The 18,953-nt window shown below is 46.5% G+C and overlaps 1 protein-coding gene and 1 long non-coding RNA gene across 2 annotated transcripts; both read left to right on the forward strand.

Moving 5' to 3' along the window:
• The first annotated feature begins 282 nt into the window (after nt 1-282).
• LOC135826204 (uncharacterized) lies at nt 283-4,730 on the forward strand. Its single transcript, XR_010555229.1, has 4 exons — nt 283-1,060; nt 2,128-2,684; nt 3,314-3,410; nt 4,303-4,730. It is a non-coding gene; the product is annotated as an uncharacterized LOC135826204 (long non-coding RNA).
• Nucleotides 4,731-14,355: 9,625 nt separating this feature from the next.
• On the forward strand, nt 14,356-16,330 carry LOC135826633 (PLAC8-like protein 1). Its single transcript, XM_065339236.1, has 2 exons — nt 14,356-14,577; nt 15,842-16,330. The coding sequence occupies exons 1-2, from the start codon at nt 14,356-14,358 to the stop codon at nt 16,328-16,330; spliced, it is 711 nt and encodes a 236-aa protein (XP_065195308.1).
• Nucleotides 16,331-18,953: the final 2,623 nt, after the last annotated feature.

Here is an 18,953-nt window from a genome sequence, read left to right on the forward strand (position 1 = left end):
ATAAACTGAGAGAGAATGAGTGAGGCAGCTGGAAGAATTGAGGATGAAAATAGAGATTAGAAGACTCGACGGAGCAATCGTCTCCGTGCTCTAAGAGAAATCGGAGAATGTTCCAATTAGTATTTCAAGAAGACATCACAATTTTCGAAAATAATAATTTCCTTGCCTCGCAACACCGTTCCCTGGCAGCGTTCCCCGGCAGCGCGAGGCAAAGATGTTTTCTGGGAATGTGTGCCGTGTCCTCTCCCGGGCTTTTACGACTCCCTGCTTGTACCTGGTACATGGTGTTCAGAATAGAGAACGAAAAGTCCGCTCATTTGATCAAGAGGTCGCTGCATTTTTGGAGTTGCTGACTTCGACGCTGGAAGAGCTGAAGTAGGCGAGGGCCTTGAGGATGGTTTGTAATTGACTGGCTACCTCTGTGATAAGTCGGCTAGCTAAGCCGGTATCCGATACCTGTACGTTCGCGGTATTTTACAACGAGACCTCGCACTGACTCGTCGGTGCCAGGTCTCGATGGAGAATACCGCGAACGTATGATCCTTCAAGAACGGCGTCGCAAAAGTGTGCGATTTCGGTGTGGAGAAGTAAGTAATTATTCGTTCGTACTCGTAGGTCTACGTTAGGGCTCCCCTCAGCAACAACAGCAGCACGCGCAAGCATCCAGAATGGCCATGACTCGCTGTCCAGGACCTCTGTTATTTATGCCGCCAGAGGCTTTGGTAGAGCAACCGGAGTATGATCGTCCTCTGGATGTGTTTTCGCTTGGAGTTACACTGCTAGCTAGCTGTTTTGGCGGGAGTTATGCAGGGGATTGACCTCCTCAGCGCACCCTCAGCTGTCGTTCGGCAGGCCAATGCCCGCAATGGACGGGAGACGATGCAGGTGGCTACTAGAGACCAGACCACGTGCTGAATATCTGCAACGACTGCCGGACGAGCACCCATTGAAGCCCCTCATTCTTCGCTGCCACTGCAATGAACCCAGCGAGCGACCCATTGCAGAGGAAGTACACGGGGAAATGAAGCGAGTGTTACAGATATTCACCAGTCTTTCGTCGGTAAGTGGTTTGACATTGCTGGACATTGAAGTATTTCTTACATCCCAAGACCACCCCAAATACAACACATAGCATGACATCCTAGCTTGCTAAGATTCAACTCAGCCGCGTGAGCCACTCGATGGGTGCTTTCGATTACACTTTCTGGATGCATGTTTTACAATTCTCGAATGAACAGAATGAACGGATTGTGGCAAATAAATGAACGACTACACGTAAAACTTGAATCGTACAAGGGGATCACATGAGATCCCGTACATCCTCGCGCGCATGTGGACCTAGCATGACGTGTACGTCGAGTGCGTCATCTCTGGCGGGAGAATTAGCAATTCTACCCTCTCATCAGAATTGACGGAATCAACGGAATTTGTGTAATCGAATGGTGCACCCACCATAATCAATTCTAGAACAGCACGAAAAGTGTGTAATCAAACGCGCCCAGCAGTTATCATGGGAAGCATAGTGTTTGAAATGCAGAAAATTTCAAAGCTACAGTTGCGAGCATTGGCGCATGACACCGTCACCTGTTCGAAATTCAGCCGGTTTGTTCTGTTACATCCTCGCGTGCGGCATGAACAGTAAAACGAATTCAACTCGTCCGTCGCTTCCCGATACGCACGGTAGCATGGTTGCGTTCCCGTTCCTGGTGTTCACAGTAGGCGCCATCAATCGGCGTCATGAGCGTCTCGTCGGATCCCGTCGCCCCTTCGGCCACGGACCATTGCACCGGGTCGAACGTGAACCAGGCTCAAAGTCTGGTTCACTTTCGACGTGACCCTGACTGGGTTTGACTATACAGCAAGTAACGTTGTAAGAGCCTTTCAGGAAGGCTTAGGCGAGCTGCAAACTTCCTGTACGATTTGTCTTGTTGTACATGCATGTGTGCATTTCCCTGTGTGGACGATTGTACCGGTATGCTATGTGTGGTGTTGCTGTGCTGCCTATGCCCTGTGTGTGTGGCGTGTGTGTGTGTGGCGTGTGTGTGTGTGTGTGTGTGTGTGTGTGTGTGTGTGTGTGTGTGTGTGTGCGTGTGTGTGCGTGTGTGTGCGTGTGTGTGATCGCTACAGCCTCATAATTCCAATGTACCACCAGCTATTGCACATCGACTGCGCTCTATCTCTGAACAGCTAACCCAGCAAGCTACGTCCATCACAGCACTCTCAACACGCAGTGATACACTAGAGGAACAGCTTACAATGGCCATTACCAACAACCAGACGACAACACAACAACAACTGACTGCAACAGAACAGCAACTGACTGAAACACATGACCAGGTATCCACCTTTCAAGATGAACAGAGAACTGCAACCCTGCGACTGACTGAACATCTGGCTGCCATTGCTCACAACCAAGCCACAACACAACAACAACAACTTACTGCTACTCAACAACAAGTGTCCGCTGTTCGAAATGAACAAACTGCCACAAACCGCAGAGTCGAAGCACTGGCAGACCAGCTCAGTGATACACACCAACGACTTGAACAACAACTGACAACAACACTAACTCACCAGCACACACACACACACACACCTCCCGACAAATCTCTTCATTGAATGCGGGTCACGCTGTGTCGATGTCTAGCCATCCATCAAGAACATCTGCTACAACCACCCATCAGGTACGAATCTTTTGAACTCCCTTTTCGGAGGACAACATTCTATGATTGCTCGCATTTGAAAAGAAGCAGTTTTTACTACAGTGTACTTCAAAAGACGCAATTCAAGTAGTTTTAAATTTCAACCCGAAAACAGATCGTCTTGATGTGTTTTGCTTGGAATTGAAATGCGAGATTTCCCAAATCCGATGCTCGCTCCTCATCCTGAAATTTTGTTGACTGTGATCAGAAAGTAGTTGAAGAGGTTTTATGATGACTTGAACGGCATAGGGGCTCCCGCGATTTTCTAATGAATTCCGCTACGGAAACATGGTGATTCTGCGAGGCAATACTAGCCAAAAGGTTGGCGTAGGGTGTTATTGTATTTTCCTGTTTGTAGTGGGTATTCCGGGCCAAACAAGACGGCATACTAGACTTGGTTGATCGTGACAAGGCAAGCATATGGCTACAATCTATTTCAGCAATTATAATGATATGGAGGACCAGATCATAGTGTTTGGAACTTGTCTGTATACTGGCCAGAGAACATTGATGTACCACCACTGACTGCTGGGGTTAATCTATGTGAACTTGCACCATGGGTGTGCGTGCGTGCGTGTGCGTGTGTGCATGCGTGTGTTTGCCAACTGCAGGTATCTGCTCCAGCACGTATCACTCCGCATGAGAAAGCCTGTCATGTTCTGCTTCTGCCACTTTCCTTGTCTCTTCTCCAGCAACTAGATCGATAAAGTAAGTTGAACAACATGTTTTGTCTGTATCAGTGTATGCTATGTCCCGTCAAGCAGATTGTGTTCAGCCGCAGTCCTAAATGGAACAGCGCACTTGATTTAGATTCTCGGTTCTTCATTGGATATGGAATGTTGTATTTGGAATCTGTTAAAACTAACCGGGTTGAAAGTCTGTACGATAGACAAAAAAGGTGAGCGTTTACATGAAGGCAGTTGACCCGGGTCAAATACTGATATGCTGCCAAAAGTCCACTTCTAGAGTCCTGCATGATCACGTGAATATTTTCGCGCGAAATTTGCCTGTGCACTGCTATTCAAACCGGGCGCGAGATACGCACAGAAGTACGTTTGTACGATTTCTTCGACCCGGGTTGATTTCAACCCTCCCCCTGGGGGGAGGGTTGAAATCAACCCGGGTCAAGCGCAATGCGTCATGTAAACGCGCCATTCATTTTGTGTACATGAGGGGTTGAAATCTGACCCGGGTTGAAACGCCTCATGTACACAACGCATAAGGCTGTTGAGTGTGACCCGGGGTTGCTCACAACCCATTTTATCCATTGCTTTTTTTCTTTTTCTTTTCAACATGGAAATTGTGGGCACAAGTCACGCGATCGAGTCCACCGACTAAACCAGATTTTGAACTGTCAGACGTGCACAATCTAGCACAAAACTGACAAGGAGTACTGAGACATTCCACGGCATGAAAGTCTGTCTGTGACTGTTCAAAATCTGGTTTAGTTGGTGGACTCGATCGCATGACTTGTGCCCAGCATTTCCATGTTTTTTTATTTTTTTTTTTATACTGCGGTTTGAATGGTTACAACTTTAGCATAACTGGGTGCCCTATGACTATGTGTGTGTGTACTGTGTTTACGCTGACGTTGCTGCAGCTGAAAGCACAGATGCCTCAGGCGCTAGAAGAGCCTGCCGTGCCAACACCAAGCCAGATTGCATCAACCGAGGAGCACAGACGGGTAGGAGATAACACTATGTCGCTAGCTCGGTTCTTTTTCATTTTCTGATCTCGATGCGTGGAACACTCAATCAGCTGAGCGAAGACGAAACCGGAAATTCCACGAATATTTATCGTGTGTTCCGGAGTCAGAGCTGCATGGTTTTGTTTCAAGGAATCAGTTGTAGATTGGCTATGAGGGAGTATTCATTCACCATGTAGGAGAGTGTCTCTACTCTCTGGACATGAGTGTTTGAGTGTACCCTTTTCTATTTTGTTTAATCGCTAGAGAGACAGTCAGTGAGTGCCATGCAATGCTTGCTTTTTTTACTGCCGTAAGTCAACACATTTTCGGCGTCTGTCTATTTTCGAGGTTTTTTAGCAATGGAAACAGCCTCTAGCGCATCTACAACGTACTGTCGTGGACATGGAAATCCGGTCGCACGTCTAGTGGCGCCAGGACGCTGGCCATGCAGCCGCAAGTAAGCATACGGTTGATCTACACCAGGGAGTCGTACCCAAGCCAGGTGCACTGCATGCAACGTTCGGTACGCAGCGAGAGCGCCAGCCCCGGTCATTCGACTGGATTTCCATGTCCACGACAGTAGGTGGTATTTGCTGCGTGCCCGCGCGTGAATCTTGCAGTTGAACCTAGATGTGCTAGAGGCTGTTTCCATTGCCAAGCTACAGCCTGAGCTTTGTAGACAAAAGGTGTTTGTTAGGAAGCTAGTGCTATTTTGACTTCCCATCTCCCTGTTATTGTGCGTGTACAGGTAGTTCTTGTACTTGTTGACACAACTCACACTATCATTCAGCCTGTGTACGTTTCATCGCAATTGTTCCCCCCAAAATGCTGTGTACTGAATTGACGTTGTTGTGCTTCATCAAATTATCACCATGTACTGATTTGAGAAGTAATGGTACAAAAGAACTCATCAGATTTGCAACTGGCTTCGTCTCTTCGTGTGCTAATAATTATTTTCTTCATCTTTTATTGAGAGTCTAGCTCTTGTGAACCCTCTGCTTCTCTAAAGTGTCAGGATCGAACGACCACACGGCACGAGGACGACTATTTACTCTTTAACAGTATATTTCACTTCGATCGACTACAAAGTTCATTCATCGGAAACTGGCCCGCTGGCTTTTGAAAGTCGGATTTGGGTCGAATTGAGGATCAAAACCCACTTTAAATCTCAAAAATCTGGGTTTGGGATCTGCTTCTCCATACATTTTGCCATGGCATACCTGTCCTAATTTTGTAAAACCTGGCTGAATTTCTATTTCCCTGTTCTTGGACTTTCTGGCCTCAAATGTGGCAAGGAGTGATTGCACGGGTCACACAATGCAGGATGTACTGTTGTTTTCACGATATCTACAACTATGTGAGAGAGACACCAAAAAGTTAGGGTGCCAGTTTCCAATGAATGGACTGTACTAATAACTAAGACTAAAACCACCAGGTAGTTATAGCATGAAAATGACAGCGTGTATGAGAAAAGCATACACATACAACATACAACTACAGCGCACACAGCAAACCGCACATAGCGCATGTAGCGTATACCACGTCTTAAACATCAGCGGTACGGCGGAGTCGAGATACAACTGCATTGAAACGAACACAATGTCGCAAGCGAGAAGGCCTGTCACACTTGAGAACTTGTGTTTTCATATCACTAGCCGTGTGGTTAGACGAGAAGGTAGAAATGCCTGTGTATCTGGTGAAGTGAAAATAGAAACAAACTGAGTGGTTGTTGAGGCTGCAGATTATTACGAATGAAAAAGGATCTGACAAAGGAGTCGAGTGAGTAACAGGGGTGGCAGGGTGGACAGGGAGAGCGGAGGGGGCCCGGGGGGGGGGGGGGGGGGGGGGGAGAGAGAAGGCCGAGAAGCGCCAGAGCAAGTGGAGTATGGCTGACCTACCAGACCACTGGACCACTGGCGATGGATTCTCCTGCCTGCAGGTCCTAAAAACAGTCCAGGCAACGCGGCACTAGCCTTCGTTCCCGTGGATGCACTGGGCCTCCAGGCTCCAGACAACTACCGGAAGCTGTAGATTTACATGGCATTTTACTTTCTCTCTCTCCCTCTCTCTCTCTCTCTCTCTCTCTCTCTCCTTCTCTCCTTCTCTTCTTCTCCCCCCCCCCCATCTCCCGATAATTATTAGCCCCTGTTTTCTTTCGACGCGTTTGCTGTGCAGTGAAGCCGAGACCCTAGGTCGGCAGAGCACATCAGGCCCCGTCACCACGTCCACGATTCATGCCTGCGATGCTGCACCGCTGCTTTGCATGTCATGATTGGAAGCTAGCTGTGGCCTTAGTAAAAAAATAAAAATAAAAAAATATATAAAAAACCTTGTGAAGTCCTCCCAGTGCAGTGCCCGAAGTACATGTACTACACTGTCTACAGTGCTGGCCAAAGAAATCCAACCTCGTGTATACGGTAGCGCCACGTTAGAGTTAGAGTGCACAGAGCCTAGCGCACGGCGCTGGTTTTATTCATGAGGTTGGATTTCTCTGACTTCTCTGACCCTGGTCTTAAAGGCCTAAAGGCCTTACTACATGTTCAGTAGAGTAGAGTCAGTATCGGCAAGAGTACATAACCCCGGGTGTTACCCAATATGCGGGCAGAACTGTTTCGTCCGTTGTGGACTCGTCAGCGCAGCACAGAGGAAATGAGGCCGAACCTGGTAGCAATGAAAAATAAATTTTCCAAAGCCAGATTTAAACCAGGCCCGAACGTACCTTGCCAGAGTGCTCACACTGACAAGTCAGTGAGCTCTGCATAACGGGTGTAATGTACTCTTGGCATCGCCTACATGTACACTAGCGTTGGTGTTTGGTTTTTGAGCATTTTATCACTATAAGCGATATTATTGCTATGACCGATACTGCATGCAATGTATGCGAGTGGGGTGTCAAATGACTCAGCGCGCCGTGCGCATGCGCACTGCATAGCTGGCTACAGCTCCTGACACGCAACATAAGCATTTCCTCACGATGGAGGCATGTTTGGCAACTTGTACGAGCAGAACTCACCAAACAACACTGGAAAAGGTTGTTGGTTGGTTGGTTTTTATTTCACTTCGCACATTCAAACGGGACGACGACCCAATAAAATGACGGCGAAGGCTTAGCCTAGAAATGGCTATGGAAGAACATAAGAAAAGGTCTTTACAAAGAAGTAACACCCGTTCTTCTCTGACACCACTTGTTTTTACATCAATCACGACAACCGATGCAAAAATAATGTAATAAAGGTCTTTTGAAATATGAGATTTGATCACTATGCGACGCATTACTGTATACTATAGACGATTATTGCTATACGCGATAACTGTGTATACTTAGTTATGGCAAATGAAAATGAATTTGAGAAATTGATCACTATAGCCGGCATATTACTACGTGTACATTTATAGCCGCCAACCTTATTAAGTATAGGCATTGAAGTGGTCACGGACGGAGCACGCTACCTGGGTGCCGCTATAGGGACACCGGATTTCATCGCTGGCTATACAGCTGGGAAAGTTCAAGACTTGAAGCAGGAGCTTATGCGACTGTCCGAGATTGCCACCACCGAACCTCATGCGGCGTATGCCGCCCTCACACACGGACTGCGTGGTCGATGGACATATCTCCTTCGTACACTGGAGTTCTGTCATGTACAATTATGTACATGATTGTACATAATTATTATAACCTAACACTGGTTAAAAACCAGTACCGTATTTTCCGGGGTATAAGCCACACTTTTTTTTCGCTAAAAATCGGACCAAAATCGCCCCTGCGGCTTATACACTGAATATGCTTGCGCGAATGAATGCTTAGCATACATCAGTATGCATGCTGACGTCATGTGACATGTCATTCGACTCAGCTTCGCGCCTGTGTTGCTATCCCGGTACTTTTACTAGTTTTAGTGCATCAGTGGCAGCGAGACTGAAGATAGTGCAGATGACATGGAGTGATCTGTAGTCAACACAGCAATACACCAACATCTCTGCAGCAACCTGTGGTGCACTAACACTAAGTAATTAGTTGTCTTCATAATCTGATCTAACATGGTATTTAGCTCCATAACCATAATAAATTTGTAGAAAGGCCATTTGTCAATGAGTGTGAAAAATCTTGGTTTGTGGGTGCGGCTTATACTCCGAATACCAATTTTTAGTCAATATTTTGCCTCAAAAAGGGGGGTGCGGCTTATACCCCGGTGCGGCTTATACCCCGGAAAATACGGTATTAGATAAACCTTGTTATAGTTCACGCAATTGTTAGATTGACAGCATGAAACAAGGTGGAGGACACTGTGTTCGGAAACAGTGACCTTACTACAACCTTCCGCGGTTGGCAGAGCCCCGGTCCCTGCGGACCATTTGAACCATAAATTATTATAGGTATCGCACCCGGTTCTGACCCTCATTATGCTAGGGGGTTAGGAGACTCCTCCTGATGTCGTCTGGTTTTCTTCGCTCTTTTCTTTAAAGGGGAAGTTAAGGCAAAAATTAAAATTTCACCAGTTGTAGTCTTCGGGGTGCTGAGTCGAATGGTCTTGGTCCGAGAAAGCTGAGACGCTCCCTTCCTACTTGAATCCCAATCGAACTCGCGCACTTCCACCGAAACTGGGTGACTGCGCCCTACGAGATGGGGATTTGTATGCAAAATGTCATTAAAAGCGCCATTTCGTTCTTATAAAAGCACGGATGACCGCGATTGGCCCATATGTTGTAGTCTTTTGGACGCTGAGTCGACTGGTTTTGGTCCGAAAAGGCTGCGATGCAGCGTTCCTCCTTTATTCCCAATCGAACATGGTTGAAGAAGCGGTCACGTGCTCTGGGTGCCAAAATCACCTGGTCACCACGCCAGCAGGCGACAACTTTCACACCAAGGTTCAACTCGAGTGACAGGACTGCACCCAAAAAAGGTCAAAACAGGCTGTAAGTTGTACCCTGCAGGCACGGTGACCAGGTGACTGGTGTACGCAGGAGCACGTGACCGCTTGTTCAACCATGTTCGATTGGGAATTAGGGGCGAACGCTGCATCGCAGCCTTTTCGGACCAAAACCAGTCGACTCAGCGTCCAAAAGACTACAACATATGGGCCAATTGCGGTCATCCGTGCTTTTATATGAACGAAATGGCGCTTTTAGTGACATTTTGCATACAATTCCCCATCTCGTAGGGCGCAGTCACCCAGTTTCGGTGGAAGTGCGCGAGTTCGATTGGGGTTCAAGTAGGAAGGGAGCGTCTCAGCTTTCTCGGACCAAGACCATTCGACTCAGCACCCCGAAGACTACAACTGGTGAAATTTTAATTTTTGCCTTAACTTCCCCTTTAACTTGTATAAAGACTTCTTTTTCTTTTTTCTTCCAACTTCTGCCCATGGCGTCCTTCTCTCAGCTCGTCAACTGTCAACAGTTTTTTTGTCATCACCATGACACTGTCGCGAGAAGGTGCTCTCTGTAGACGGGGTTGGTGATGTCCCGATGTGGCCATGGGTAGGCCTTCACCACGTCGGAACACGTTGGTTACCTCCACTAGCCCTTTCCCAGAGGTGCTCTTTTAATTCGCACTTAGTGCTTTTCGCGTCCCTCAAAATATGCTGAAAAGTGATCTTTTTTCTGTGAAAACAGGCAAAAGTGCTCTTTTTTCAGGGAAGCATAGCCATGATACATGTTCAGATATGAACCCAAGCTGAGAAACGAATACGCTCTCTTACATTTATGGGTCCACGAAAGGCAAAACAGGAAATAAAGTTCGAAAAACCCACTTTTTACAAGCTTCACCAACTTGTTGCCCCCGAAAAAGCGGCGTGCCAAGGTCCATCGATCGAGCATTTGGAAACTGTGATCGCATGCATGATCTGAGCAAACAGATTTTAGCACTTTTTCAGCTAAAAAGCTCAAAAAGGGCGATATTCAACAGAAAACGCAATAAAGGGCGAAAGAAATGGGCTTTTCCAAAAGGGGCGAAAAAGGGCGAAAAAAGGGCGAGAACCATTGGGAAAGGGCAACCCAAAGGTGCTCGCCCTTTTTCGCCCCTTTTGGAAAAGCCCGTTTCTTTCGCCCTTTATTGCGTTTTTGGTGAATATGGCCCTTGTTGAGCTTTTTAGCTGAAAAAGTGCTCAAATCTGTTTGCTCATGCATGCGATCACAGTTTCCGGCCGAGTGCATCGATGGGCCTTCGCACGCCGCTTTTTTGGGGTCAACAACAAGTAGTTAAAGTTAGTTGGTGAAACTTGTACCCGGTACACAATGCTGTAAAAAGTGGGTTTTTTGAACTTTACTTCCGGTTTTGCCTTTCGTGGACCCATAAATGGAAAAGTGTGTATTCATTTCTCAGCTTGGGTTCATATCTGAACATGTACATGTACATGTACATGTACATGTATCATGGCTATGCTTCACTGAAAAAGAGCACTTTTTGCCTGTTTTCACTGAAAAAAGAGCACTTTTTCAGCATATTTTGAGGACGCGAAAAGCACTAAGTCAGTAAGTGCGAATTAAAAGAGCACCTTTGGGAAAGGGCTACCTTTGGGAAAGGGCTAACCTCCACTCGTTAACCTGCCTCCTGTTGATGCTGCCACGCAAACTAGTACTGGTCAAGAAAACTTGAATTTCATCTACAAACCAGAGCAACTGCTTCAATTTTGCTACACATTGGTTACCTTCATCAGTACCGCTTGGAAATAACTCGTATGTTGTTGATGTTGTCACGTAAACTTGAACTGTCAAAAAAACTTGAATTTCATCTGCAAACCTAAACAACTACAAGTAACCCCTCAATTTGATCATGCAGTTTTGTTAGTTACGTGCATACACTCACAAATTTAAAGAAAAAACGAGCTTGGATGACGTCTTACCTCCGGTGTCAACTCGTATCAAGTGGAGTTAATCCTGGGGTGAACGTGGAGATGTCCAACTGTGGAAGACATCTTGTCTCTTCACAGACAACTACCTCGAAGAGGAAATTTCTTGACCTTTTCAAAGGAACTACTTGGTAGGAGTGAGCATAGAAAATTCTCCTAACCCCCTAGCATAATGAGGGTCAGAACCGGGTGCGATACCCATAATAATTTATGGTTCAAATGGTCCGCAGGGACCGGGGCTCTGCCAACCGCGGAAGGTTGTAGTAAGGTCACTGTTTCCGAACACAGTGTCCTCCACCTTGTTTGATGCTGTCAATCTAACGTGAACTACATGTACATGCATAACAAGGTTTATCTAATACTGGTTTTTAACCAGTGTTAGGTTATATCAAATCGTGTACATGTATAATTATGTACATGTATAATTATTTCTTCAGAATTCCCAAACTCCATTGCAGCGTATTCCTTGCACTTGAAAACACCGCCATTCCGGCAACAGGCTCTCAGCTGCACCAAATAAATAACTTTGCCAATATTTCGCCCATTGGGCATCATCAGGGCATTGAGGAAGAGGAGGCCAAATTACGAAATATAAAGACGAATAATGCAGGCAGATGTTCTAGAACTAACACATCGTGGTGACACAATTGGCAAGGCCTGCAAACTAAACAATCATCACTTGTAAGGTGACCTAAACAAAACGAAAGATGAGAAAACTCACACATACACACAGACAGAATTTGGCAAGAAACCTAACACTAACACTAAAGTTTACAATCATCACCTGTAAGGTGACCTAAACAGAATAATGAAGACAAGTAAGACCATCACAGCACATACAAGAACACTTTCAAGTGTGGGAATGCTAAAGGCGATCTATGTACATGTATATGACAGCGGTGTATGTGCAAAGTATGTGTATGTGCTGTGTCAGGTGGTAAAGTCCAGTGGTAGTTCGAGGAGATGGGTGTCGATTCCAGTGACGATCCGGTGACATCCAATCAGTCAATTAGGCGCCAGCCGTCATCGCAATTGACTGCTGTTTTGCGCTTCCTTATCTCGATAGCTTCAAGCAGTTTCCTTGATGGTAGCGAAGCCTCCCTGCCGAGAATCTTTGCCTGGTGGAAGGGCAGAAAGTAGGAAGACTTTGAAGATTTTCAAGAATTTGAAGAATTTGTCACCTTACAAGTGATGATTGTTTAGTTTGCTGGCCTTGCCAATTGTGTCACCACGATGTGTTAGTTCTAGAACATCTGCCTGCATTATTCGTCTTTATATTTCGTAATTTGGCCTCCCCTTCCTCAATGCCCTGATGATGCCCAATGGGCGAAATATTGGCAAAGTTATTTATTTGGTGCAGCTGAGAGCCTGTTGCCGGAATGGCGGTGTTTTCAAGTACATATATAATTATGTACAATAGCTATAAAGAGAACAAATTCTGCTGTCATCGCCACACTACAACAAAGTCATGAAGGTTTACCAAAATCGATTTTCTTGTCACAATCATCAGTGGAAAGCCGTGACTGAAGAGTAACTGTAGTGTGCGTGGTCTAAGGCAAGGAGGCAACTACCCACAGTCAGTCAACGAACGTTTCAGAACTTAAATGAAGCATAGCGGCACAAGTATTGTATTTTGGAAACAATGAAGACTACTGATAGTTAGTGTTGGTCTAGCTACTCTCCAGTGTGTAGTGGCGCCATGCAAGGATCATGGAAGAACAATCGTAAATGTAGGAAGTACTGTATGCTTCTAAACAATAAGAGTCATGCAAAATACATGTACTACTAGTCATGTGTAAACTGTAAAGCAGGAATACTACATAACCATGCATGCTAAATCAATAATTTATAATACATGTACATTCAATAATGTGTTACGAGAACAAAACGAAGTGCTAAAATAGAATGAGGGAAGGTGAGACAATAGAAGTAAAGTGAGAGCTAAGTGCAACAGGGGTGAGGAACTAATTGCAACGCTAGAACTGTGTAGTGAGACAAACAATCATGCTGTGCACCTACGAAAACAATCTTAACGCAACTACATGCTTCTTCTGCTTACAAAGATCAGGCTTATGCAAACGAATACAAACAGCCTCAAGTACTTTCAACTGACTAGCGTACCGTGCACGACAAAGAACAGAAAAACTAAAATCATCATACACCTGCAGACACTTAGGGTGAGACAACAGATGAAGAAAAACGGCAGACTTCTTACGATCACAATCACCATCCGATTCCTCCTCTCCACCAACCGCAACCTCGTCCCCCGTCTCATCTTCCAACTCGTCCTCAGTGTCGTCCTCCGTGTCATTCTCCTCATCAACACCGATCGGTCCTAGGCTCGCTTCACGTTGCTGAACCTCTGTTCGTTGACTCCTCCTTTGATCTTGATGGTAATTTTGTTACCATTGTTGTTGTTGTCATTGTTGTTGTTCCTGTTGTTGCTAAATCTTCTGTTCCCAGTGTCTTCGCCGGTGCTTGACATCCAGTACTGTAATAATTCATTGAATAATTAGCCGTTGATCGTCTTGGTCTTTGAATGTAAATCGTGTTGTTTTCTCTGTTGAATTCCGTTTCCTTCAGCCTTCTTTCTTCTTGTTCATGTTCAGTGCTTACCTCATCCATAGTTGCCCTTGCCAGCGACACCACAGACTCAGCCCCAGCACTGCCGATGACAGATGCAGGTGGCGGTTCTGGGGGAGGCAACGGCAACGATGGAGATGGGGGCATCACCTCGTCACAGCGTCCACTTTGGTCTTGAGCTGGATGTTGTTATAGCAAAATTGTACAACAAACGTACTGCGCGGTACATTTTGTACCCGTTTTCACAACTGTACGTGCGTTCACGGTGAGGAAGGATGTCCTACCAACCCAACTCGCATCTAAATTGGTATACCAATTTGAGTGCCGACAATGCGGTAGTCGGTATGTTGGTAGGACTCTTCAACATCTGAACGCACGTATCAAGCAGCACGTCCCACTGCACATGCTGACTGGCTCGGCACGGGCACTGCGACCCAAACGCGGCAGGCCACCTAAGAACCCTCGATCACAGCCATCGTTAGCACAATTGCCGTCGACGGCAATAGTGCCTCCATTACCCGTATCGAGAGCCGTGGAGATGGATAATGTGCACATTGTCACTATAACACAATGCACGATAACAACACAAGAGAGTACACCACAACAACATCCAGCTCAAGACCAAAGTGGACGCTGTGACGAGGTGATGCCCCCGTCGCCATCGTTGCCGTTGCCTCCCCCAGAACCGCCACCTGCATCTGTCATCGGCAGTGCTGGGGCTGAGTCTGTGGTGTCGCTGGCACGGGCAAATATGGATGAGGTAAGTACTGAACATGAACATGATTTTGGTAAACCTTCATGACTTTGTTGTAGTGTGGCGATGACAGCAGAATTTGTTCTCTTTATAGCTATTATAAAATTGTTGTCTCTGCGTCGATTATTTACATAATTATGTACAATGTACAATGTACATGTATAATATAATTATGTACATGTATAATATTATGTACATGATTGTATAATATTATGGACATGTACAATGTACAATGTACATGTATAATATTATTATGTACATGTATTATTATGTACATGTATTATTATGTACATGTACATGTACAATGCTGGCAACTGAAATCCGACCACCTTGGCTGCGCGCCGCGCCGCCAAGGGGGTCGGATTTCAGTTGCCAGCACTTTAGTTCCCCACGTGCTGCGTCCTCCGTCTCCGATAGATATAGAGTGCTCAATGCAGAAGCAGAGCAGTAACACATGAGTCACAGAGTAGATCTACCATGTGCCACGCGTCTGTTTTTTTGTAACTGTTGAGGTGGCAATCGTTACTACCGTATGATCTCTAATATAAGCACGGTCCTTTATTTTTTCAATGTACCTCCACCCCGTGCTATTAATGGAGACGTTCCTTTATTGGAGACTGTTCCATTATTATTTCAACCTCATTTCAGAGGCATGTTGCCATGCCAAATTCATGTATGACACACACATTTCAGGGTTTTTTCGCCGGTACAGATAATGAATTTACACAGTGTGCTTATAATGGAGACCGAGCACTTTATTTTTTGAATGCCGCCCCAAGGTGTTCTATTATTGGAGACTGTGCTTATTATATTGGAGACTGTGCTTATAATTAGAGATAATACGGTAATATTGTACTAGTCCAACAAACCAGACGCGTGGTACTCTAGCTCTGTGAGTGTGACTCGTGTTATTAAAGTTTAATTTCTGAATTATACATGTAAAAGGTTTTTTTCACCAGCATGAAGTAGTTAGTTAGTTCGAAGCAGGGATCTACTCATCTAGGTCCGACTAGGATCGGAATGTTTCTCGGATCTTGACTTGAATAAGTGCCTAGCCTGGCGGAGCGTCGACATGTCGACGTCTGTCGTTGTCGGAGCGCGCGCATGCGGCCCTGGTGGCCGCGCAGCATAGCTAGCTGCGGGGTGCGACGCGCCAACGGCCCCAGAAACAGGCGAAGGAGTGCACAAGAGCGAAGGCGTACACTGTAGCTGAGAAAGCTTGTTGTTTGGCCGCGTGCAAGGACTGCTTCTCCTTTCTCCTGTTTCGTAGCGGCGTTGTGTGCAGTGTGAGGACATAAACACCAAGATGACGACTGTTGTGCAGACCATGGGAGGCGGTGGTGGTATGAGGAACTGGTCGACGGGCCTGTTCGACTGCTTCAACGATATCACCGTCTGCCTGCTGGGTTGCTTCTGTCCATTGTGCCTGCTCTTCCAGACGGCGTCGCAGCTCGGAGAGAACGGCTGCTGTGTGGCATGCTGTATCCCATGGCCCTACGGTCAGATGATGCTTCGGGTGAAGATACGCTCTGAGAATAATATCCAGGGAAGCATCTGCGACGACTATTGCACGGTGGGCTGCTGCCAGGCGTGTGCTATGTGCCAGGAAGCTCGCGAAGTGAAGTACATCCAGATGAACAAGGGAGGCGGACAGAGCACCCTGACGGTCGTCACCACCCAGCCCCAGATGCAGCCCGTCGCCGTGCAGCCGGCCATGCAGCCAGCGCAGCCGATGATGGCGCAGCCAGGCTATGCCTAAGCACTGCCGGTGGAGAGACGCTACGCTCGGCCGGTGCCTCGTGCTGCCCTACCAAGTCCGTAGCTGGCGTTGTTACAGCGCGTGTCGACGAAAAGGCACTCTTCAGTTCAAGCTTCAAAGAGCGGAATGTCGGCTTGGTGCAGCGTAGGGATAATGGACAGCCTACGTGTTGAACAGATTATGGTTAGAAATTCTCCACTTCAGAATTCCAATTATGGACGGCATTTTCTGTACCTGTGTCCTTATATTTTCGAGTGTTTCCCTAATGAGAGTGGTTACTACTATTTCTACTTCTAGAATCTACATTGTATGAATCAGTGTATCCTAGCTCGACTACTTGTCCTTTGTTCAACGGCCTATACCCCTAGCTCTGGAGTCTAGTGCCCATGATTTTGTATGTTCTCCATCCGGGCGCGAATTCTCCAGATTCATGCTCTGATTCTGAACTCAGACTGAAGTGGCACAAGGGCTCAAGTGTGGGGTCAAATAATTCGCTGATTCGATGCAGACGTACCGGTATCCGTTGTTAGTTGCATGCTGCATGTAAATGTGGGTTGTGATCATTGCAGTGTTGTGAATGACGAGTGGGAGAGCAAGGACTCTGAGTGCGGCTTTAGTACTCTCTGGCCTGGTGGCATGGTGAAGGGCGTCCGACGTAGAGATACTCAGATGGCCGCGCTCAGACGGCGAGAGGTTTATGCACGGCCGGCTACCATGTATACGTGCATCTGCTTCTGTTTGAACGATTGTTACAGTAACATGTGGAGTTGCACAAAGACTAAAACTAGTATTTTGTTTACTTGTACAGTATTACCCAGAGGCTCTAGTATCAGGCCTTGCGAGAAGATCTATACTGACTACAGAGTAGATCTACACTGACTACAGAGTAGATAGATCCACTCACTGGCACACAGACAATTTTCATGTGTTGGAGAGTACAGTGAGTGGTGTTGGCGTGGAACAAATAATAATTCTCCAACGACGTTACGTTATTCAAGTGCATGTACCGGCGACTTAGGTATGAATGCCGATCGATGGGTACGCGGGTTGACTTGTTTGAGTTCTTTCTCGCACCCTCAATCCCGCCTCTCCACTCCTTGGCGTTGGACTCGAGAGAGAATTTCTAAGCATAGCGCTTGTTGTTGTAACTAACTTGACATCGGTATACTTCAATCGTTCTTGGTACATGATCATTCTAGATCTTATTGAACCGTGCGTCTTCGTACCGGCCCATTGACTTTGTAGATCTACGTATATTACACTGTGTACGTGCAGATCTAGTACTACATGATATACATGTACATGTACGTGTGACTTGTACAAAATGTAGGATCCCTCGCGAGGCGGATGTACATACAGCCTGCTAGCGCTAGCACAAGTGGACACGCCCATCTGTACTGACAGAATGATGATTGAAGATTTACACTTACAGATCCCGTTTTGCAACTGCTTTGCATACAGATTACAGACTCATTGCCGGCATCATGTAGATCTACATGACTTTGTACAAAGTCATGTAGATCTTCAGTCTACATTGTAGTACTAGTACAGCCAGTCACTGAATCTTTCAGTCAGTGCACCAGCTCTACGCGTCGTGCGGCCCTCGAGCCTCATCATGTATCAGCGCTCATGATTGTCATACATACTGTGCAATCATGTGCATGTAATGACATGCACATACATCTTTTTAAAGGGGAAGTATACCCTAAAATCAAATTTTCACCAGTTGTAGTCTTCTGGGTGCTGAGTTGAATGGTCTTGGTCCGAGGAAGCTGCGACGCTCCCTTCCTACTTGAATCCCAATCGAACTCGCGCACTTCCACCGAAACTGGGTGACTGCGCCCTACTAGATGGGGATTTGTATGCAAAATGTCACTAAAAGCGCCATTTCGTTCTTATAAAAGCACGGATGACCGCGATTGGCCCATATGCTGTAGTCTTTTGGACGCTGAGTCGACTGGTTTTGGTCCGAAAAGGCTGCGATGCAGCGTTCCTCCTTTATTCCCAATCGAACATGGTTGAACAAGCGGTCACGTGCTCCTGGGTGCCCAAATCACCTGGTCACCACGCCAGCAGGCGACAAATTTCACACCAAGGTTCAACTCGAGTTCAACTCGAGTGACAGGAGTGCACCCAAAAAAGGTCAAACAGGCTAGTAAGTTGTACCCTGCAGGCACGGTGACCAGGTGACTGGTGTACGCAGAAGCACGTGACCGCTTGTTCAACCATGTTCGATTGGGAATAAAGGAGGAACGCTACATCGCAGCCTTTTCGGACCAAAACCAGTCGACTCAGCGTCCAAAAGACTACAACATATGGGCCAATCGCGGTCATCCGTGCTTTTATAAGAACGAAATGGCGCTTTTAGTGACATTTTGCATACAAATCCCCATCTCGTAGGGCGCAGTCACCCAGTTTCGGTGGAAGTGCGCGAGTTCGATTGGGATTCAAGTAGGAAGGGAGCGTCTCAGCTTCCTCGGACCAAGACCATTCGACTCAGCACCCCGAAGACTACAACTGGTGAAAATTTGATTTTAGGGTATACTTCCCCTTTAAATGATGTAGCGGCGACGGTTTCAAATAGGACACAGGTTGCAAAGCGGAACGGACTCAGTATTCACTT

Source organism: Sycon ciliatum, chromosome 10 (assembly GCF_964019385.1).
Source record: "Sycon ciliatum chromosome 10, ocSycCili1.1, whole genome shotgun sequence".
NCBI lineage: Eukaryota > Metazoa > Porifera > Calcarea > Leucosolenida > Sycettidae > Sycon > Sycon ciliatum.

Bases quoted from the DNA above. Each gene is read 5' to 3' on its own strand.
- LOC135826633 (XM_065339236.1), top strand. From the start codon at position 14,356: ATGGATAATGTGCACATTGTCACTATAACACAATGCACGATAACAACA. The intron at 14,578-15,841 runs GTAAGTACTGAA...CCTGTTTCGTAG, and splicing joins CACGGGCAAATATGGATGAG to CGGCGTTGTGTGCAGTGTGA.